General features: G+C 44.3%; 1 protein-coding gene across 4 annotated transcripts in view; it reads left to right on the top strand.

The window, feature by feature from the left end:
* Positions 1 to 24,371, top strand: part of C5H16orf70 (chromosome 5 C16orf70 homolog) — a 1,028,424-nt gene that overhangs the window by 697,759 nt on the left and 306,294 nt on the right. For all 4 annotated transcript variants that reach the window (XM_030203715.1, XM_030203714.1, XM_030203713.1 and 1 more), the window contains one exon: positions 9,080 to 9,123. In XM_030203715.1, coding sequence (XP_030059575.1) covers positions 9,080 to 9,123 — 44 coding nt within the window. The remainder of the gene's footprint in view (positions 1 to 9,079; positions 9,124 to 24,371) is intronic.

Below are 24,371 nucleotides of genomic sequence, written 5' to 3' on the forward strand. Positions count from 1 at the left end.
GTTACTCTGAGAAGAACATTAATGGTTTCCTTTGTATTTGAGCAGGACTTAAATTCTGTATTAAAGTTGTACTTTAAAAACTGTACTAAAACTTTTTGTGGACACAGAATTTGGATCTATCCAGATGTCATAAAATCTACTCAGGACAGAAGGAGGAAATTTCTGGCTCTTCGAGAAGAAACAAATTTGATAGGAGCGAAATTACTATTAACATTTCCTTGTAAATGTATAATAAGATATCTGGACAATAAATATATTTTTTGGGAGCCGGAACAACTTAAAGCTTTCTTAGATTCAAAAAGTATACCCAGTGGACCCAAGAAGTGAGAGAAGTTGGAAAATATAAAATGAGAGAATTAAACGGTCAGGCCAGTTTCTGATAATTAGTTATTTGTGATAGGTTCTCCTTAACCTTTTTGGAATACGCTCCCTATGTTTCTCCCTTAGATTTATGGTTCTAATCAAGAGATGTAAAAATGTTGTTGTATTGATATTCATTTGATACTTTTTCCTCTCTGTGTTTCAATTTTGCAAGTAGAGGAGTGTGGTAGCCGTGTTAGTCCACTCTTAAGGTTATCAATAGAAATCAAACAAAATAAAACATGGAAAAGAAAATAAGATGATACCTTTTTTATTGGACATAACTTAATACATTTCTTGATTAGCTTTCGAAGGTTGCCCTTCTTCGTCAGATCGGAAATAAGCAAATGTGCTAGCTGACAGTATATATAAGTGAAAACATTCAAGCATTACTATGACAGTCTGACAGGTTGGGAGGAGGGGGGTGGGTAGGAAGTATGCATGGGGACATCAAAGCATATCATTGATATTCTAACAGGGTGGGTGTGGATAGGTGAGGAGAGGGTGATCAGCAGAGACATACAGCTTTATGGTTTATAATGGGCTAGGAACCCCAGATCCTTGTTAAGTCCTTTCTGTTGGGTGTTAAAATATTCAATCATTCTGACTTCAAAGGTCTTACGTTCTTGTATGGTTTTAAAGTTACCTTTGAGGATTCTCACTGTGAAATCACTGGTACAGTGTCCTGGTCCTGTAAAATGTTGACTAACAGGCGTGGGAACCCTGCTGGCACCAGTATTGTTCATATGATGTCTATGTAAATTGAATTTTGCAAGTGAAATTTGTGTAACTTGTAAAGCATAAATAAAGAAAAAGATAAATTTTAAAAAAACATTCTGAAGCTTACTGTGGCAGGGAAACCCTGGAGCCCTGCACTTAGGCTGTCACCACTCACTGTCACTCATGCAGCACTCTCACTGATAGACCCACCCACAGCCACGCCCCTTCTGCACATAATTGCCTACCTCAACGTTCTAATGAAGCTGCCACTTCCGGTTTGTGAGGTGCCAGAGATCAGAATTTAGCCCCTTTACTATTTGCCCCGCCCTCGCGTCAAACGTGATGACATTGAGGGCGAAGCTATGACACTTGACCAATCGCATCGCATCGCTCGGCCCTCAACATCATCACGTTTGACGCAAGGGCGGGGCATACATCGATCTACTACGCGACGACGATTGGAGGGAGTGAGCCAGGCAGGCTGTAGGTCACGGGCAGCGAGGGAGCCAGCAACCCACTCTCTACGTCAAGGGGCGGGGCGCCGGCCGGGGCGGGGCGCCCACGACCACCCTGAAGCAAGGAGGGTAAGTCCAGCATCAAGGGGAGGGGGATGGGAACGAAAGTGCCTTTGCTATCGCCCGTTTCATTGGCCTCAGAAACGGGTCTTTCTTACTTGTATATTTATAAATGATTTAGAGATGGGAGTAACTAGCGAGGTAATTAAATTTGCTGATGACACAAAGTTATTCAAAGTCGTTAACTCGCGACATGATTGTGAAAAATTACAGAAGGATCTTACGAGACTGGGAGACTGGGCGGCTAAATGGCAGATGACGTTTAATGTGAGCAAGTGCAAGGTGATGCATGTGGGAAATAAGAACCCGAATTATAGCTGCGTCATGCAAGGTTCCATGTTAGGAGTTACGGACCAAGAAAGGGATCTGGGTGTCGTTGTCGATAATACACTGAAACCTTCTGCTCAGTGTGCTGCTGCGGTTAGGAAAGCGAATAGAATGTTGGGTATTATTAGGAAAGCTATGGAAAACAGGTGTGAGGATGTTATAATGCCGTTGTATTGCTCCATGGTGCGACTGCACCTTGAGTATTGTGTTTAATTCTGGTCGCTGCAGCTCAAGAAAGATATAGTAGAATTGGAGAAGGTGCAGCGAAGGGCGACTAAAATGATAGCGGGGATGGGACGACTTCCCTATGAAGAAAGACTAAGGAGGCTAGGGCTTTTCAGCTTGGAGAAGAGACGGCTGAGGGGAGACGTGATAGAGGTATATAAAATAATGAGTGGAGTGGAACAGGTGGATGTGAAGCGTCTGTTCACGCTTTCCAAAAATACTAGGATTAGGGGGCATGCAATAAATAGAAATCAAAGAAAATAAAACATGGAAAAGAAAATAAGATGATACCTTTTTTATTGGACATAACTTAATACATTTCTTGATTAGCTTTCGAAGGTGAAGAGTTATGCTAGCCCTTGCTCTCTGTAAAATACAGGCCAATGGCTCATAATAAGAGCTAGGCTTCTTAAAATCAGAATCATCTCTGATACAAAAGAGAGCTAGCTTGTAAAAATCAGAGATCACCTTTGACACAGTTACATTTCACTGTGGCAAGTGCTGAACTGGCAAGGGTGGGGGCAATCTACTCTATAAACAATCCTGAGATTGGCACCTGCAAGACGTCATAAGCAAGGGTTGCTATGGTTACGTAGAGTTAGTGCTGGGTCAGCTGCACCCCAGGTGAGAACATCCAGAGGGGGGGCTACAGGAAGGTTTGGGAACATGTGAAGTCATTCTGATCAACTGATAAGGACTAGGAGCCCTGTTGAGACAGCTGGGATCCATTGAAATGAATAGGGCCAAAATTGTATATAAGCAGCAGTTTGAGGAGTATTAGTTCAGACGAGACGAGAAGAAGAAGGAGATGAGAGGAGAAGACGAACAGAGAAGGGAGACTCCAGAAGGCTAGAGAGAGAGGACGTGCCATGATATGCGGTTCCATTATGTGAATGCTTAACCTACCTGTATTATCATTGGTAAGATTGTAATAAACTATCTTATTATCCTGCTTATAATCGAACGAGAAAAACGCCCAAGTTCCGACCTAAATCGGGAGATGGGCGTCTTTCTCACAAAAACAAATAAAGCGGTATAATCGAAAGCCGAACTTTGGACGCTTTCAACTGCACTCCGTCGCGGATGCGGACAAAGTGGACGGGGGCGTGTCGGAGGCGTGGTGAAGGCGGAACTGGGGCGTGGTTATCACCCGAACAGAGATGGGCGCCTTTCGCCGATAATGGATGCGTTTGTAGCTAGAATTTAGGGCACTTTTCCTGGACCCTGTTTTTTCACGAATAAGGCCCCAAAAAGTGCCCTAAATGACCAGATGACCCCCAGAGGGAGTCGGGGATGACCTCCCCTGACTCCCCCAGTGGTCACTAACCCCCTCCCACCACAAAAAATGATGTTTCACAACTTTTTATTTTCACCCTCAAATGTCATACCCTCCTCCCAAGCAGCAGTATGCAGGTCCCTGGAGCAGTTGTTAGGGGGTGCAGTGGACGTCAGGCAGGTGGACCCAGGCCCATCCCCCCCCCTACCTGTTACAATTGTGCTGCTTAATGCTTAGTCGTCCAACCCCCCCAAACCCACTGTACCCACATGTAGGTGCCCCCCTTCACCCCTTAGGGCTATAGTAATGGTGTAGACTTGTGGGCAGTGGGTTTTGAGGGGGATTTGGGGGGCTCAACACCCAAGGGAAGGGTGCTGTGCACCTGGGAGCTCTTTTACCTTTTTTTTGTTTTTGTAAAAGTGCCCCCTAGGGTGCCCGGTTGGTGTCCTGGCATGTGAGGGGGACCAGTGCACTATGAATCCTGGCCCCTCCCACGAACAAATGCCTTGGATGTATTCGTTTTTGAGCTGGGCGATTTCATTTTCCATTATCGCTGAAAAGCAAAAACGCCCAGCTCACACCTTGGCGAATAAAACATGGGCGTCTATTTTGTTCAAAAATACGGTTCACTCCGCCCCTTCACGGACCCGTTCTCGGAGATAAACGCCCATGGAGATAGGCGTTTTCGTTCAATTATGCCCCTCTATATCTACTACATACTGGGTTCCTCTTTAATTACAGACTTAGCTACGGCTGAGCCTGTACTGAACTGCCATGAGCAGATTCAAGGTTGGGAAAGCTAGATATTTGGAGGGCATATGTAACTTTGCCCAGAGAGATGAGACGGGCCACTGCTTCCGCTGCTTGATTAGCAAAGGCAGATTCTGAGAAAATAAACAAAGGTTGCCCTTCTTCGTCAGATCGGAAATAAGCAAATGTGCTAGCTGACAGTGTATATAAGTGAAAACATTCAAGCATTACTATGACAGTCTGACAGGGTGGGAGGATGGGGGTGGGTAGGAGGTATGCATGGGGACATCAAAGCATATCATTGATATTCTAACAGGATGGGTGTGGATAGGTGAGGGCTGGGGTGATCAACAGAGCCCATTATAAACCATAAAGCTGTATGTCTCTGTTGATCACCCCACCCCTCACCTATCCACGCCCATCCTGTTAGAATATCAATGATATGCTTTGATGTCCCCATGCATATCTCCTACCCACCCCCATCCTCCCACCCTGTCAGACTGTCATAGTAACGCTTGAATGTTTTCACTTATATACACTGTCAGCTAGCACATTTGCTTATTTCCGATCTGACGAAGAAGGGCAACCTTCGAAAGCTAATCAAGAAATGTATTAAGTTATGTCCAATAAAAAAGGTATCATCTTATTTTCTTTTCCATGTTTTATTTTCTTTGATTTCTATTGATAACCTTAAGAGTGGACTAACACGGCTACCACACTCCTCTACTTAAGGGGCATGCAATGAAACTACAGTGTAGTAAATTTAAAACAAATCGGAGAAAATGTTTCTTTACCCAACACATAATTAAACTCTGGAATTCGTTGCCGGAGAACGTGGTGAAGGCAGTTAGCTTGGCAGAGTTTAAAAAGGGGTTCAACGGTTTCCTAAAGGAGAAGTCCATAAACCACTACTAAATGGACTTGGGAAAAATCCACAATTCCGGGAATAACATGTATAGAATGTTTGTACGTTTGGGAAGCTTGCCAGGTGCCCTTAGCCTGGATTGGTCGCTGTCGTGGACAGGATGCTGGGCTCGATGGACCCTTGGTCTTTTACCAGTGTGGCATTACTTATGTAACCTTTGATCAGCGACCAGCGCGCCGAAGAATGAGTCGGCTGTGACAAACCCTACGCCGGCTCCGAGTTGGCTTTAGGGTTTGCAGACCATTGGGGAGGAATGGTGTGCTCTGTCCAGCATGCATTTGCATGCTAGCAGGCCCCCATTCCCCTCAACGAAGCAAATCTCCCCCCAGGAACCGATGACCCCTCCCCCAAGCGACAGGGGGCTGGAGGTCTGTTGGACCTCTGGGCCCCCCAACGACTCCCCCTCCCCCAGGTTCAAGGAGGGCTGTAGATCCAGTAGGTCTCCAGCCCCCCCTAATTCCCCTCAGCATTTGTAAAAGGTCCCTGGTGGCCCAGTGGGCGACTGACCCCCCTCCCCCAATGACAGGGGGACTGGAGCTCCGCCGAACCTCCGGTCCCCCCGACAATCCCCCCCCCCCCCGACACAGTTCAGGGAGGGCTGGAGATCCAATGGATCACCAACCCCCTAGCATTAACAAAGAGTCCCTGGTGGTCCAGTGTCAATTCCCTACCACCACCACCCCCTACCTTGAGTTGGAGGAGGGAGGTAGCCCGCTTCCCTCCTGTTCCTTTTATGCGGCGCCCAGCCCTGCCCAGTGTATTCTGGGATGTGCTGGGCGGGGTTTCCTGTCGCTGGGGGGGAAGGGGGTGGTTGCCCACTGGGCCACCGGGGGGGGGGGGGTCGTCGTGGGGACCAGAGGTCCGCCGGACCTCCAGCCCTCGTTTTGCCTTGCTCGGGGCAGGTGTAGTTGGGGTCTGGTGGTCCCATGGACCTCCAGCCCCTGTGTTTGAGAGGTCTGGGCTTTTGACAATCCAGACCTGTCAAACTTTAAGTGCGGGAGGATTGTGCTGAGCACATGGTCAGGCACAATTCTCCCAAACTTCTACCCCATGATCAAAGATAATTGCGTGCTTAAATTTGCATGTCATTATCTCTGATCATAGGTCTAATAACGCTATTTTTAGAGCACTGTTTGGAACAGCGCTGGGCTTTTGATCATTTGGGTGTCAGTGCAAATTTATTTTAACCTGTGTACAATGGTTTATCCAACTTTATAAGGAAATATGCCTTCCTATTGAATGGTATTTTTTTCTATATTAAAAAGACAGCTAGTATGGGGGCAAATAACTCTTTTATTTCCCCCCCAGTTAAATTAGTTAATTATCAAAAACAGTAATCGGTCTGTATTCCCTTTCAAGCCATGATAGTTTGCAATTCTTTATCAATTTTTGTGCTTTCCTTAACTCACTTTCAGTCTTTTCATAAAGAGCTTAAAGCAGTTTTATTTGAGAAATAATTGAAACTAGTAAAAAAAGGCCCATTTCTCAAAAAAATGAAACGGGCGCTAGCAAGGCTATCTTGTAATGGTGATTATGTTTTTAAGGCTCTAATTGAAGCGATTTCTCCTCTCTCACCTCTATGTCCAGCGATTTTTCCCTTCCTTCCCATCCCCTCCATATCCCAAGATTCTGACCACCCCTCCATGTGCAACGATTCTCCTGTGCCCTGCCGCCCCCTCCATGTCCCGCGATTCTGGCCTCCTCTCCATGTCCAGCGATTCTCCTCTGCACTGCCCTCCCCTCCGAGTCCCGCGATTCTGGCATTCCCTCCATGTCCAGCGATTGTCCTCTGCCCTGCCCTCTCCTCCGTGTCCCGTGATTCTCTCCTCTCCTCCCATCCCCTCCATGTCCAGCGATTCTCCTCTTCCCTGCCCTCCCATCCATGTACCGTGATTCTCTCCTCTCCTCCCATCCCATCCATGTCCATCGACACTCCTCTGCCCTGGCCTTCCCTCCGTGTCCAGCCATTGTCCTCTGCCCTTGCCTCCCCTCCATGTCCAGCGATTCTCCTCTACCCTTTCCTCCCTTCTGTGTCCCGCGATTCTCCCCTCGCCTCCCATCCCCTCCATGTCCAACGATTCTCTTCTGCCCTGCCCTCCCATCCATGTCCCTTGATTCTCTCCTGTCCTCCCATCCCATCCAGTTGATTCTTCTCTGCCCTGCCCTCCTCTCCCCTCGATGTCCCTCGATTCTGTCCTCCCCTCCATGTCCAGCGTTACGTTGCCTTCACTTGTCTTGCTTGCATTCGTAACAATTCTGACGTCAGCTCACCTCCAGCGTTCCCTTCCCTCTCACTGTTCCACCCTCTGACGTCATTTTGTCTTTGTGCGAGGGCAGGACAGTGAGAAGGAATGGAACGCTGGAGGCCAATGCTGACGTCAGGATGTTACGAACCCAGACAGTCAGCCAGCCATGGAATGTTGATGGTACAAATTATTATATTAGATTATTGGCATTTAGATCAAGTTCTATTGCATATTTTCAAAGATGTTTGTTCTGATGTCTTTTGTGATTATGTGATCTGCATGGAACTATGTAGGTCATTGTGGAATAGAAGCCTTTAATATAATACAGAAATCAGAATATTTCTTTGCATACTTCTTTCTAAAGTTCAGTCAAAGGCTCTGTTGTCCTTGAGTTGGAGGAGTTTGCGGGAAGCAACTTGATAAATAAACCCCATCTTCTTCTGGTACCTTCGAAATGTGGTAACTTCACCTTCTAAACCAATTGATGCTGTTCTTTTTAAAGTTCTTTTGCCGGACATAGTTGATAATCTACACACAGCAGTCTCAATGACTCGAAGCCGATGTGGTGTTACTTATGTCCAGCCTACCTAAGGACACTGATCCTGTTTCACGGTGTTTCTAAAACACAGAATAAAAAGAAATAACCATTCTTGCGGACCAATTACATAAGAAAAAAGGACCTTAATAAACATCACATTATCATCTAATAAATAATTTTGCTTAGCTTCATAATTACTGAAATAGCTCCAGTGGAAATGCCCATTTGTTGTGAAACTTGACAAAAAGAAGCTCTGGTCTGCACAGTTTGTACAATGGCAAGCCTCAGATCTTCCAAAATGTCTTTTCTGGCCCAAGCAGGCTAGTTTTTGGAAGAAACTGAATTTTTCTTTTAATTTTGATTAATTTATTTTATTAAACTAATGAATAAACCCAATACATATTATATCAATACATATCGTCAGTGTGATCTCCAAACATTCATGAGAATGAAACCAAAAGACATCAGATATGTTACCCAAGAGGACTCAGATTCAGTGAGGACTTCTTTTGCAAAACCGCGCTACCGATTCTTGGTGTGGCAAATGAGAGGAAGCACATTTTTTACCTCACATTCAATTCCTATGGGCTTTCTCTCATTTGCCGAACCAGGAATCGCTAGTGCAGCTTTGCAAAAGAAGCCCTGAGTAAGCAGAGTTGTCTAAAATTTCAATAAATCCATTTTTTTTGTACAGTTTCTGGTAGCACACAATAAAAGTGCAAAATCACCATATAGTCATGAAATTAACACTAAAGTACAACAAAAACTATTCAGCATACTTTATTCATGTGAAAGTTTGTTACAAATAAGATAAGTTATGATTTAAGGAGTATGCAGTACAGTAAATGCAAATGATAACATTTTCACTAAAAAGCAGAACTGTTCACAATTTTTTGAGCAGTACAGTGGGTGGGTGCCTCTAGTAGCCTATGATATCTGTTTCTCCTGTGTGTGTTTTCTAATTATTTTCTTTTTTTCACTCCTTCTGTTTTAACCAGGGGTTCTCTGTTTTATTTTTAATGTTTTCGTTTTTCTTACTTCTTTGTTGCTCTTTGCTAAAATGTGGTATAAACATAAACCAGTTTGTTTTGAATTATATTAGCACGTATCAATTACTTTTCATTTTTTACTTTATAGTTACCATCGCTGTGACTTCAAGATTCCTTTAGCTGTTAAGGGAGGTGAGTAATGCATTTTGCTTGTAGATAAAATAATAAGAGCTGGAATTTATTCCTCGGTTTTGCCAATGTAAATCGTAAATTCATTTACAGATTGCCTCCACTAGTTTTCCTGTAGTGCATCTCTGAACAAGGTATTTTTGCATATCTGAAGGTGCCAGCAGTTTCCTCTTCCTATATTTGTGTGCCTTAAGATTAGGGAGAACCACTCATAATCTATAGTGCTAACAGAGCAGGGTAAATTGCAGCAGACCTATTTTGTGGCTCCTGATATTTTGAACTAATAAATCTTAAGGGGAAACTTATCAAAGTGGGCTACCATTAAGATGGGTTATTTTACTGTTAACCCAGGCTATTAGCAACTAGGTCTCATTGCATAAAATATGACCTGACCTAAAATAGCACAAGTTGTGGTAAAATAATCCATCTTAACGGTAGCCCACATTGATAACTCAGGGGACTTAATGTCCTATGGAAAAAATGGCAGCTCACATACAAATTATTTATGAAAGTTGTAAGTCTTTGCTAGTTCCCACCAGCTCTGGCAGCCAATGAATGCACCTTTCACTTGTGATTCTTGTTTCTCTCTAGAATACTGCAGCTCTATTTGAGTTTTACCTCACAGCACAACAACAAAAAATTTTGTGTGCTACTGGGCAAAAACCATTTGTCCTATACTAAATTCAGTGTGCGTATTCCAAATCCGAAGTCAGAATTGTTGTAACACGTCAGGAAATTTTGTTATGCATAAGTTTGCCCAAATGAATTTGGAAAGCATTGAATAATTTTTTACAGAACGAGTTTTACTCCAACAATTACCTGATCTACATCAAAGTTTTCATAGTAAACAGTATGTGAAAATGTAATGGAATAACAAAATTTCAAAAAAGTCTCGTATTCCAGTTTAAAATCTTACTTCATCAAGGCCCAGTACTGTTAAAAGTGCTTCAGGCATCTGCTTTTGCGTTTGTGACTGGTCATATTTTCCCGAACGTTGCAAAAACCAGCAGTAGTCCCCCATCATGTTAGGATTCCAGTGGCCTTGAGACCTGTTCTCCCTTGTAGAAATGTCTTTATAGAACCTCTCTCCATGTTCATCACTTGCGTGTCCCTAATTGGGTGGGAAAAAGTCAAGATGGGAATGTAAGAAATGCATTTTCAATGACATTCGGCAGCCAAGTTGTTCATATGCTTTAAGCATGTTGTCTACTAGTTCAGCATAGTTTTCAGCTCATCTGTTTCCAAGGAAGTTCTGCACTACTAACACAAATGCATCCCAAGCTGCAAGGTCCAGAGGGTTGAGTTTTGTTCTGAATGTGTCATCATGCATTAGTTTGTTGATTTTGGGGCCAATAAAAATTCCGGCCTTTATTTTAGCCTCAGTTTTCAGTGTACTAAACATCTCCTTCAAATACTGGAAACCATTTCCATCACGATCAAGTGCAATTACAAAATTTTTTATTAAACCAAGTTTAATGTGAAGTGGTGGAAGATAACCTTGAAGTGGATCGACCAGTGATTTGTGTTGTACATTGTACCGACCAACTATGTGCTCGACTCTGAGAGGCCACTGTCTCATTTTGTAATGATTTTTGTCATCACAACTGTTCCATAGGCACAAGAAACACGTATGCTTCGTGTACCCTAACTGTACCAGTTTCAGGTCACAAATATTCTATTTATGTTCAGAGTATTTGATCATTTTCAAAATTAACTCCATAGAAGCATGGGTCTCTTTCATTCCAACCCCATGAGCCAATGGAACAGATGGTTTTTCGTTACCATTGTGCAACAAGACAGCTTTCAAACTCGTTTTGCTAGAGTCTGTGAATAGCCTCCATTCATCGGGAACATGTGTACCATCTAACTCCATCATAAGACCATTTACATCAGTACAGAAACAGACATCGCTTTCCATTGCATAGTATGCAGCTAACTTGGTGTGTCGATGACAAAAGTGTGAAGTTGTGGTGCTTCGTTGTAGCAAATTCCATTCCCGAAGTCTAGAAGCTAGCAGTTCTGACTTTTCTTTAGATAATGACAGATCTCTTACCAGATCATCTAAATCTGATTGGCTCAGCAAGTGCGGCTGACCCTCCAGTTGTTCTGGATCAGGAAGTACATCATGCCAATCAACATCTTCTTCATCAGGATCAGAAGCGTCAGTTTCAATTGCCATTCCTGCTGCAGGAGGGGCAGGCACTGGATTCTCTACATCATGTGGTACTGGTTTAAGAGCAGACTCACAGTCAGGATACACAATTTGTGACTTGTTTCTCTTTGAATATCCGGCGATTTTAGTCATGCAAAAATAACAGTCTGAATGGTGATTTTTCTGCTCACGCTAAACCATCGGCACTGCAAAAGCCATTCCTTTCCTTTTACCATTCAACCACTGCGTTATCCCAGAGTAAGACGCAGTGCAACAAGCATGAGGTGCCCAGCTTTTATCTTGATCTCCAATTTGACAGGCAAAGTAATACTTGTAAGCAAGGCGCACTTGCTTTGTCAGATTCTTGTGCTGATCAGTATATTTGCCACATATGTAGCAGAAATTGTCCGTATCGTTAACACATTTGCATCTATCCATCTTGCCTTATATACTTACTGCTGACATCAACCAATAGACCTGTGTGAGCGCGTCCGGACAGGTCCGGGCATGTCCGTTGGAATAGTTCCAATATATAATGCATTAATATTATAAGAATAGGATTTGCATGTATAACTTAAAATCTAGAGGTGTCAGGCAAATTCGGAGTTCATATTTTGAATCAGCGGGTTCAATTTAGTATAAATCACATGTTTTTCTCTCAATAGCAAAATCATTGTTGCGTATTGGCTGTTTCTTGACCTTGGGACTCTTCAATTCTAAGATTTACCCCAGTTAAACTTAGGGCCACATATTTAGCAGCCTGACTTAACCAAATATAGGACCAGATTACAAAGACACGAAAAAACTATGCCAACTCGTACACAAACTACTAGACACTACCTTGGTCACCACAACCAATACAGACATCCCAATGGCAGACAAACTTGCCAAATACTTCAATGAAAAAATCGTAAAACTACGCAACTCACTTCCTCAGAACACTACCGATATCGAAAACTTCATCAATGGTCTGGATCCAACCTCAGGAGAATACCCACTGGACTGAACCTGGTCAAACTTCGCTCTCCTCTCGGCCAAAACAATTACCCATGTGATCCGCAGGTTCTCAAACACCCACTGCAAATTGGACACCTGCCCCAGCTACCTAATAAAATCCGCCCCTGACCGCTTCGTAACAGACCTCACATCCCACCTAAACTTCATGCTCCAACAAGGTCTCTTCTCTAAGGAAAATGGTAATATCCTACTCACCCCCATACCAAAAGATACCAAGAAAAATATAAATGAACTCACCAACTACCGCCCACTAGCATCCATCCCACTAGCAGTGAAACTGATGGAAAGTATGGTAATCAAACAACTTACGGATTTCATAAACAAATTCTCAATATTACATGAATCACAATCTGGATTTCGCCCCCTCCATAGCACCGAAACAGTACTAACTGCTCTCCTAGCCAAATTCAAGCAGGAACTAGCAACAGAAAAAAGCATACTTCTCCTCCAATTCGACATGTCTAGTGCATTCGACATGGTAAACCATAATATACTATTAAAACTCCTAGACTACTTCGGGATTGGTGGAAATATACATAGCTGGATCAAAGGTTTCCCAACCACCAGAACATACCAAGTGAAATCAAACTCAAACATATCATCTCTGTGGAAAGCAGACTGCGGAGTACCGCAAGGATCACCACTATCACCAATCCTCTTCAACCTAATGATGACCCCACTAGCAAAGTCCTTAGCCATCCAAGGCCTCACCCATTCATCTATGCAGATGACGTTACAATATACATTCTTTTCAAACACGACCTGACAGAAATCACCAACGAAATCATGCTCAGCTTATACTATGAACTCATGGACAAATGCATTCCAATTAATATTCAACACAGAAAAAACACATTGCCTCTCATCCCAACACAACATGAACAAACCTACAAATTTAAACATCCCAGATTACACCCTCCCTATCTCAGCCTGAAAATCCTCGTGGTCACAATCGACCGTAACCTTACACTCGAGAGTCAAGTGAGCTCTACAACCAAGAAAATGTTCCACTCTATGTGGAAACTCAAAAGCGTGAAACAATTCCTCCTGAGGGAAACTTTTCACAACCTGATACAATCAATGGTATTAAGCCATGCTGACTACTGCAATGGAATCTATGCAGGATGGAAAGAGCAACTCATAAAGAAACTTCAGACCGCTCAAAACACAGCAACCAGACTTATATTTGGAAAAAGGCGATTCGAAAGCGCCAAACCCCTCCGAGAAAAATTGCACTGGCTTCCAATCAAAGAACATAGCTTTCCATAAAAGCTGGTCCATAAAATTATCTATGGCGAAACCCCGGGATACATGGCCGACCTCATAGACCTACCAACCAGAAATGCAGCCAGATCAACACGAACATACTTAAATCTCCACTACCCAAACTGTAAAGGACTCAAATACAAATCAATTTATGCATCCAGCTTCTTCTACATAAGTACACAATTGTGGAATGCACTACCAAAAGCTGTGAAAATAACGTACGACCATCTTAACTTCCGAAAATCACTAAAGACCAACCTGTTCGAAAAGGCATACCCTACCGACTCAACTTAAGTGCCTGAACAACATAACCAAAGCTCGTAATGAACACTATATAACTCTCCTCCTCTACTATTCCCAATGTGTCTGTAACATATGAACCTTATTAGACTACAACATCACCTTGTATTTGTTTCTCTACCGGAGTTGGCGAACGCCTTCACGGTACTATGTAAGCCACATTGAGCCTGCAAATAGGTGGGAAAATGTGGGGCACAAATGTAACAAATAAATAAATATATGTTGGCTGAATATTCTCTTAAAGATAACCAGATATGTTATTTGGTTATCTTTAAGTGGTTATTGGCTGTTGAACCCTGACCACATTAAAATGATGTTTGAAAAGCAAAAATCCTAGAGATGAGGAGAGAGTTATAAGTTCATTATTGGTGTCACTGTGTATAGAGCAAGTGAAGCAGAATATGATTTTGCTGAAATTTGAAGATGGAATATTTTGCTGTTAATAGAATTAGCATAGGCAGAAAGAATGCACAGCCGTGTATAAACCTGTCTCAATCTATACCTTGTAATCTCTTTTACTTATCAGTAAACACCAAAAATTTATCTTTGCTGTTGACACTGACAAAGATGACTATTGTCATTATCATTCCTTTGTGCAGTTGGCAGAACTGGTGGGTTTTCACAGGAACAGTGAGACATTTCCACCCTCCCCAATGGTCGTACTTGTGAGTCAAAACTCTTTCTCCAGGGTAAAAACACAATCATTATGCTGTTTGCTCCTGTTAAATTTATTTAACTTTGTTAATTTGGATTAATTTTCCACTGATTTCTTAAACCTTACAGGAGTATTTTTGAAAGGACTTCAGAATACAGAGGTCCAGCTCATAACAACCAAAACGGACATTCGTCTCACATGTATTTTCGAGCAGGAAATACATCAGGATTTCCTACATATGTAAGCCCTGATCTTTGGGGTCAGTCTAGGTAGTCACCTAGGGTGTGCTGTGGAGCATGAAAGCTGGCCGAGAAAACAATATTTTATTTTTAGCGGCATAGGCCGGGACTGGGGATTCTCAGGAGGCCAAATAAGTCAGTGCTCCATACATCATAGTTACTCAGATATCAAATAATTGCAGACCATAGTAATAGTTTATTTCAAAAAATAGGCAGATTTCAAACAATCAGGGACTTTTATGGTCAGTGCTCCATACATCATAGTTACTCAGATATCAAATAAATGCAGACCATAGTAATAGTTTATTTCAAAAAAATAGGCAGATTTCAAACAATCAGGGATTTTTATGGCAGAGGCAGTTTAAATGCAGTGCAGCCAAAACTTTATACACAGACACTTCCTTCCATTTATCTTGAGAACTGTGTTCAGGGGCAGACTGACAGTGATCTGGGCCCCTCCCCCCCCCCCCCCCCCCCAATCCCATCAGGGACCGGGACCTGAATGTGAAAGCTACTTTTTTATGACGTATACTTTGTGTTCTATGGCATCAAGTTCATGGGAGCAAAAATTGTGCTGCGGAAGTTCTTGCAGGTTTCTGCTTATGTCACTCAGCTTGCAGGACAATCTCTCGTGTACAGTGGCTCATTTATGCTGCAGTGGACAGATGAATATGAGAAGAACTAATTTTCCAAACCACACACCACCAGTTTGGACTACTTTGTCAGAAAATGACAATACAAATGCTAATGCCTTCATATCAACATTTGATTGTTTCTTCATAAGTAGCAGCTCCCTATGTGCAAAATGAGCTCTTTAATATGCTTCAGAAACTGCATTTTTTGGATAACCGCGTGCTCTGAATCGTTCTGTTAAAGATGCAGCATGATGTTTAAAATCTTCCACCAATGTACATACCCAACATAGTCTCAGAAATTGACTAATTGGTAAACTTTTCTTTATATGGGTGAAAACTTGAAAAATGTATAAAACAGTTTCTTTTCACCGGTTTACGATATAATGTAGTATGTAATCTGTTGTTTTTTCTGAACCCAAACATCTAAGAACTCAAATCTTGATAAGATAATATTTCAAACTGAATTGCAAATGTGAATTCAATGAATTAAACTATGTTCCAAATTGCATCAATTCTTGCTATGTGCCCTGCCACAAGAAAAATATGTTGTTCAAAAATTGCTTTCAGAACAAAACACTGCTTGAAATTCAAATTCCTGATACAGTCTCTGAGTCTCAAACCAGGCAATATATAGGGTCACTACTGAAGGTGCCAACTTGGCCCGCATAACCACCCCTTGTAACTACTGGTAAAAACCTTTATACCAAAAATAATTTATTTTAATAACTAATTCTACCAATGAAAGTAAAAAGTCAGTAGATATTCTTGGGGCTCCAGGTCAAGTTTGAAAGTCTCTGCAATTACTTCTAAGGCCCACTGTTGAGGTATTTTAGTATATAGTGAAGTCAAATCCAATGTGGCTAATATAGGGGGTCTTTTACTAAGGCACGCTCACGTTTTTAGCGTGCACTAAAATTGGGCGTTTGCTAAACATTAGAATTCTGAAATCTCTCGTGCACAAAACTAACAGCTTCATACAAGACACCACAGACTTTCTGAACAAATTGAAAAATATCAAGCAATTACCACCAAACACCCTTCTGGTCACGATGGATGTAGAATCATTATACAGCAACATTCCACATGCGGATGGCATAGCTGCATGTGGGAGACTCCTAAAAACATCCACACTCACCAGAAACTATTACAAAATTAATCAAATTTATTTTAACTCACAACTACTTCCGCTTCAACAATGATATCTATCTACAAATAATGGGCACTGCGATGGGTACCAGGACAGCACCCCAATAAGCCAACCTTTTTATGGCTGAGCTGGAAGAGACATTTCTGAATACATACCAGACCAAACCTCTAAAATATTACCGGTACATCGATGGCATTTTTATGATTTGGACGGAGGGGGAAGAAACTCTGAAACAATTTTACTATTCCTTTAATACATACCATCCTACAATCAGATTCAAAATTGACTACTCCCCAGAAAAAGTCAAATTTTTGGACACCACGGTCTCAATCAGTGATGGCTGTATACAAACATCTATATACAAGAAACCCACAGACAGATGCAGCTACCTCCACAACTCCAGCTTCCATCCTTCACATACAAAAAGATCCATTATTTACAGCCAAGCCACAAGATACCACCGTATCTGCTCTGACCCAGGGGATAGAGACAGACACCTTGAAATCCTGACCACATCCTTCAAACAGAAAGGCTACAACCCCAAAATAATCTCCAGGAATATTGCCTCCTCCCTCAAAACACCCAGGGAAAATCTGCTACAGTACAAAGCCACAGACAGAATCCCCCTTGTAGTTACATACAACCCAGAGCTGGAGAAACTGAGGAAAATCATAAGAGACCTACAGCCTCTACTCCAGGAGGATGAATTACTGAAAGAGATATTCCCATCCCCACCAGTGCTGGCCTTCCGACAGCCACCCAACTTAAAACACAATCTAATCAGAAGTAAACTCCCAACACAGACTGAAAAAGAAAAGGGCACATTTCCCTGTAACATATCCAGCTGCAAGCTATGCCAAAACATTTCACAGGACCCCAAAGTCATTCACAAAGGAAAAAGGAATCTTTCACATGCTCATCTTCCAATGTGGTATATATCATTCAGTGTAAAAAATGTAACGAAGGATGCTATATTGGAGAAACAGGCCATATGCTTAAGACAAGATTCAATGTACATAGACACAACATGAAGAAAGCTGGTGCCAGTCAGATGCCCACCCCTGTGGGCCAACACTTTACAGGACCAGGACACTGCACCAGTGATTTCACAGTAAGAATCCTGAAGGGTAACTTTAAAACAATACAGGAACGTAAGACCTTTGAAGTCAGAATGATTGAGTATTTTGACACCCAACAGACAGGACTTAACAAGGATCTGGGTGTTCTAGCCCATTATAAACCATAAAGTTGTATTTCTCTGTTTATCACTCTCCTCTCACCTACCCACACCCATCCTGTTAGACTATCAATGAAATGAAATGCTTTGATGTACCCATGCATACCTCCTAACCACCCCCACCTTCCTAGACTGTCATTGAAATGCTTTCATGCTTCACTTATCTATACTATCAACTAACACATTTGCTTATTTCCAATCTGACGAAGAAGGGCAACCTTCGAAAGCTAATCAAGAAATGTATTAAGTTATGTCCAATAAAAAATGTTTGATTTCTATTGATAAGTTTTAAGAGTAGACTAACAGGGCTACCACACCTCTCTACTAAATGTTAGAGACATCCATAGGAATGCATTGGCGTCTCTCTTTTAGCAATTGCCCAATTATAGCGTGCGCTAAAAATGTGAACCCGCCTTAGTAAAAGGGGGTCATAGTGGATTCAGAAATCTCAACACTTCACAAAGGGGTGCAGTATAACTAGTGTCCTAATATGGTAAATCTATACAAAACAACCTGTGACACTAGTGAAAAATGGCTAATCCACTAAGGTTTTTTGTTAAGGAGAGAATCCCTCAGAAACCTAATAGACGTAAAGTCCTAGGTTTACAACGGGTATTGCTCAATGCATAAGTCCCGTTGATAAGTTTCTATCATAGGAATTCTAAAGACCTCCTTATTTTTTAATTTTATAGGGTGCTCTATTCTACACTTCAAATGAATTTTAAAGGCTTGAATCTGGATAGGAAAGCGCAAATACATATAAAAACCAACACTTAACTTGGGTCCAACGGTGCCACCGTTTCACCTTAGCGTGGCTTCCTCAGGGACCGGGTGTTGCAGATTCAGCTCTCCTTTTTTTTCAGGTTTAAATCTCTCAAACACAATGGCACCATTTTGTTTGAGAGATTTAAACCTGAAAAGAAAGGAGAGCTGAAACTGTAACACCCGGTCCCTGAGGAAGCCACGCTAAAGCGAAAAGGTGGCGCCATTGGACCCAAGTTAAGTGTTGCTTTTTATATGTATTGGCGCTTTTCTATCCAGATTCAAGCCTTTAAAATTCATTTGAAGTGAGTCTGACGTCAGTGCTGGGGAAAATGGTAGAGGCTATTATTAAAAAGAAAATTACAGAGCACATCCAAGGACATGGATTACTGAGACCAAGTCAGCATGGCTTTAGTGTGGGGAAATCTTGCCTGACCAATTTACTTCAATTCTTTGAAGGAGTAAACAAACATGTGGACAAAGGGGCTCTGTCCTCTCCTGGTTCTCCTCATATCTCTCCCACCGCACCTTCAGAGTTCACTCTCATGGATCCTCCTCCACCCCCATCCCGCTATCTGTTGGTGTTCCCCAGGGATCTGTCCTTGGACCCCTTCTCTTCTCAATCTACACCTCTTCCCTGGGCTCCCTGATCTCATCTCATGGTTTTCAGTATCATCTCTATGCTGATGACACCCAGCTGTATCTCTCCACACCAGACATCACTGCGGAGACCCAGGCAAAGGTATCAGCCTGCTTATCCGATATTGCTGCCTGGATGTCCAACCGCCACCTGAAACTGAACATGTCCGAGACCGAGCTCATCGTCTTCCCACCAAAACCCACTTCTCCTCTTCCTCCACTTTCTATCTCAGTTGATAACACCCTCATCCTCCCCGTCTCATCTGCCCGCAACCTCGGAGTCATCTTTGACTCCTCCCTCTCCTCTGCGCATATCCAGCAGATAGACAAGACCTGTCGCTTCTTCCTCTTTAACATCAGCAAAATTCGCCCTTTCCTCTCTGAACACACCACCCGAACTCTTGTCCACGCTCTCATTACCTCTCGCCTTGACTACTGCAACTTACTCCTCACCGGCCTCCCACTTAGCCACCTATCCCCTCTTCAATCTGTTCAGAACTCTGCTGCACGTCTTATATTCCACCAGAACCGATATACTCGTATCACCCCTCTCCTCAGGTCACTTCACTGGCTTCCAATCAGATACCACATTCAGTTCAAGCTTCTCCTTCTTACCTACAAATGCACTCAGTCTGCTGCCCCTCACTACCTCTCTACCCTCATCTCCCCTTACGTTCCCGCCCGAAACCTCCGTTCACAGGACAAATCCCTCCTCTCATTACCCTTCTCCACCACCGCCAACTCCATGCTCCGCTCATTCTGCCTCGCCTCACCCTATGCTTTGAACAACCTTCCCAAGTCCTTACGCCAAGCCCCCTCCCTGCCCATCTTCAAGTCTTTGCTTAAAGCCCACCTCTTCAATGCTGCGTTCGGCACCTAACTCTTACCTCTCAGGAATTCCAGACTGCCCCAATTTGTCTGCCCCTATCGGTCTGACTGTTCACGTGTCCTTTAGATTGTAAGCTCTTTGAGCAGGGATTGTCCTTCTATGTTAAATTGTACAGCGCTGCGTAACCCTAGTAGCGCTTTAGAAATGTTAAGTAGTAGTAGTAGCCCGTTGATATTGTGTATCTGGATTTTCAAAAGGCGTTTGATAAGGTACCTCATGAAAGGCTGCAGAGGAAATTTGGAGGGTCATGGGATAGGAGGAAATGTCCTATTGTGGATTAAAAACTGGTTGAAGGAGAGGAAACAGAGAGTGGGGTTAAATGGGCAGTATTCACAATGGAGAAGGGTGGTTAGTGGGGTCAGTGCTAGGACCGCTGCTTTTTAATATATTTATAAATGATTTAGAGATGGGAGTAACCAGCGAGGTAATTAAATTTGCTGATGACACAAAGTTATTCAAAGTCGTTAACTCGTGAGAGGATTGTGAAAAATTACAAGCGGACCTTACGAGACTGGGAGACTGGGCGGCTAAATGGCAGATGACGTTTAATGTGAACAAGTGCAAGGTGATGCATGTGGGAAAAAAGAACCCGAATTATGCCTACATCATGAAAGGGATCTGGGTGTCGTCGTTGATAATACACTGAAACCTTCTGCTCAGTGTGCTGCTGCGGCTAGGAAAGCGAATAGAATGTTGGGTATTATTAGGAAAGGTATGGAGAACAGGTGTGAGGATGTTATAATGCCGTTGTATCGCTCCATGGTGCGACTGCACCTTGAGTATTGTGTTCAATTCTGGTCGCCGCATCTTAACAAAGATATAGTAGAACTGGAAAAGGAGCAGCGAAGGGCGACAAAAATGATAGCGGGGTGGGACGACTTCCCTGTGAAGAAAGACTTAAGGAGGCTAGGGCTTTTCAGCTTGGCGAAGAGAAGGCTGAGGGGAGACGTGATAGAGGTATATAAAATAATGAGTGGACTGGAACAGGTGGATGTGAAGCATCTGTTCACGCTTTCCAAAAATACTAGGACTAGGGGGCATGCAATGAAACTACAGTGTAGTAAATTTAAAACAAATAGGAGAAAATATTTCTTCACCCAACGCATATTTAAACTCTGGAATTCATTGCCGGAGAACGTAGTGAAGGCGGTTAGCTTGGCAGAGTTTAAAAAGGGGTTAGACGGTTTCCTAAAGAACAAATCCATAGACCGTTACTAAATGGACTTGGGAAAAGCCACAATTTTGGGAATAACTTGTATAAAATGTTTGTATGTTTGGGTATCTTGCCAGGTGCCCTTGACCTGGATTGGCTGCTATCGTGGACAGGATGCTGGGCTCGATGGACCTTTGGTCTTTTCCCAGTATGGCATTACTTATGTACTTAACTAGACTTTGAGCCCGTAAAAACGGGCTATTATAGGAAGGGGGGGTTGAAAGGCCCGCCCCCACCGCCGAGTTTGCCGCTGCCCCTCCCCCACCGAGTTCGCGCCCCCCCACCGAGCCGTCACCACCCACCTTCCACCCGGCCGGGCCCTCGCTCCGCTATTGAAACAGCGAGGGTCCGGGAACGCAGCACTGAGCTCTGCTGAGCTGCCGACGTCGGCCTTCGTTCTTCTTCTCTGCCTGTCCCGCCCTCGTGTGACGTAACGTCGTCGAGGGCGGGACAGAGGCAGAGAAGAAGAAGGAAGGGCGATGTCGGCAGCTCAGCAGAGCTCAGTGCTGCGTTCCCGGACCCTCGCTGTTTCAATAGTGGAGCGAGGGCCCGGCCGGGTGGAAGGTGGGTGGTGACGGCTCGGTGGGGGGGCGCGAACTCGGTGGGGGAGGGGCAGCGGCAAACTCGGCGGTGGGGGCGGGCCTTTCAACCCCCCCTTCCTATAATAGCCCGTTTTTACGGGCTCAAAGTCTAGTTAAGTACATAAGTAATGCCATACTGGGAAAAGACCAAAGGTCCATCGAGCCCAGCATCCTGTCCACGATAGCGGCCAATCCAGGTCAAGGGCACCTGGCAAGATACCCAAACGTACAAACATTTTATACAAGTTATTCCCAAAATTGTGGCTTTTCCCAAGTCCATTTAGTAACGGTCTATGGATTTGTTCTTTAGGAAACCGGGTAGAAGGTGGGTGGCGGCGGCGACTCGGGTGGGGGGAGCGTTAGACGGCGGTGTCCCTCCCTCAGCAATGCGCAGTACAGACCCTCTGTGTTCCGCCCCCCGTCATCACGTATTGACGCGGGGGCGGGGCAGAGAAGGTCTCTATTTGCATTTGCGAGTGAGTACGGTCACTCGCCGTTTATATGTTTGATAGAGCACTGTTTAAATTAAAAAATAAGGAGATCTTTAGAATCCCTATGATAGAAACTTATGAACGGGTCTTATACATTGAGCAATGCCCCTTGTAAACCTAGGACTTTACGTCTATTAGGTTTCTGAGGGATTCTCTCCTTAACATAGTAACATAGTAGATGACGGCAGAAAAAGACCTGCACGGTCCATCCAGTCTGCCCAACAAGATAAATTCATATGTGCTATTTTTATTTGTACCTGTCCTCTTCAGGGCACAGACCCTATAAGTCTGGCCAGCACTATCCCCGCCTCCCAACCACCAGCCCCGCCTCCCACCACCAGCTCTGGCACAGACCGTATAAGTCTGGCCAGCACTATCCCCGCCTCCCAACCAGCCCCGCCTCCCACCACCGGCTCTGGCACAGACCGTATAAGTCTGCCCAGCACTAGCCCCGCCTCCCAACCACTAGCCCCGCCTCCCACCACCGGCTCTGCCACCTAAACGTGACTAAGCTCCTAAGGATACATTCCTTCTGAACAGGATTCCTTTATGTTTATCCCACGCATGTTTGAATTCTGTTACCGTTTTCATCACCACCACCTCCCACAGGAGGGCATTCCAAGCATCCACCACTCTCTCCGTGAAAAAGTACTTCCTGACATTTTTCCTGAGTCTGCCCCCCTTCAATCTCATTTCATGTCCTCTCGTTCTACTGCCTTCGCATCTCCGGAAAAGATTCAAAAAAACGTAGTGGATTAGCCATTTCTCCGAGGACAAGCAGGCTGCTTGTTCTCACATGTGGGTCGGCGTCCATGGCGGCCCCAGGAATGGAGATTTTTTTCTATTTAAATCTGAAGAGCTTTGCGACAGCCAGCAAAGCGCGGAACTGACACACTGCGAATGCGCGGCCATCTTCCCGCACGCGTCCGTTCCCGCCTCAGTTTTTTCTTTTCCGCGGTGGAGAGTTGATGCTTGTCGGTCTCTCTCCCTTAGGTCCCAGGAAAAACTTAGGTCCCTTTTCACGTGCTGTTCGCCGCTTTTTTCTTGTTTCTCATTGCCTTTTTCTTGTTTTTTTCTTTTCTGGTTAAAAAAAAAAAGAAATCCCTCTTTTTTTTTTTCCTTAGTTTTGTCCTTCTTAAGTTTCCTTTCGTTTCCGTCGTGGCCATTTTGGGCCACCCGTCCACGGTTCCCTTTTTTGTGCCCTCAGTTGGCACAATCGAGCCATTTGACTTCGCCCCGTGATTTTTCCGCTGATGTCATCGAAGCCTTCCAGCGGCTTCAAGAAGTGTGCTCGGTGCCGGCGGTCGATCTCGGGCACTGACCCGCACTCCTGGTGCATTCAGTGCCTTGGGCCCGACCATCGCCCAGATGCTTGCAAGTTGTGTCTTAGCTTGAAAAAGCAGACACAGGCATCGAGAAGAGCTGTTCGTGACCGCCTTTTCGGAGCTCCGACTGATTCCTCGGCGTCGACATCTGTACCGGGGATGGCATCGACATCAGGAGCGCAGGTAATGGCTGTCCGGACATCACCACTAGCTGGGAGTAGCGAGCCGTCGAGTGGGTCTCCACCTGTCTCGAAGGCTCCTGCTGTGCAGGCCTACCCCAAGGAGGCGTGTGGATTTCACGTCCTCATTGGTACCGAGGAGTACCGGTGACGTTCTTCGAGCGAAGGCGAAGAAGCATTGGCACCGGTCTCCTTCAAGACACGGTACTGGGAGCTCTGGGGCGTCGAAGGATTTGGCACCCGGAAACCGTCGATGCTGGGAGGAGTGCTCACCCTTCATACGAGGCATCGGTGCGTCGATCTTCGGACAGCCCGGTACCGCCTCCCAGGCCTACGCAGATTCTGACTTCGACTCTGGTACCAGCCCCACATCCTTCCTCGACAGCGACTCTGGAGGAGAGCATTCGAGCCATTCTTCCGGGTCTCCTGGAAGGCCTGCTGCATCAGTCTGTTCCGGTACCGGGGGTGCTTGCGCCCTCGGTACCGTCGATGGAAGCGGTGGCTGGCCATTGTACCAGGTGCTG

Source organism: Microcaecilia unicolor, chromosome 5, assembly GCF_901765095.1.
Source record: "Microcaecilia unicolor chromosome 5, aMicUni1.1, whole genome shotgun sequence".
NCBI classification, from domain to species: Eukaryota; Metazoa; Chordata; class Amphibia; order Gymnophiona; family Siphonopidae; genus Microcaecilia; species Microcaecilia unicolor.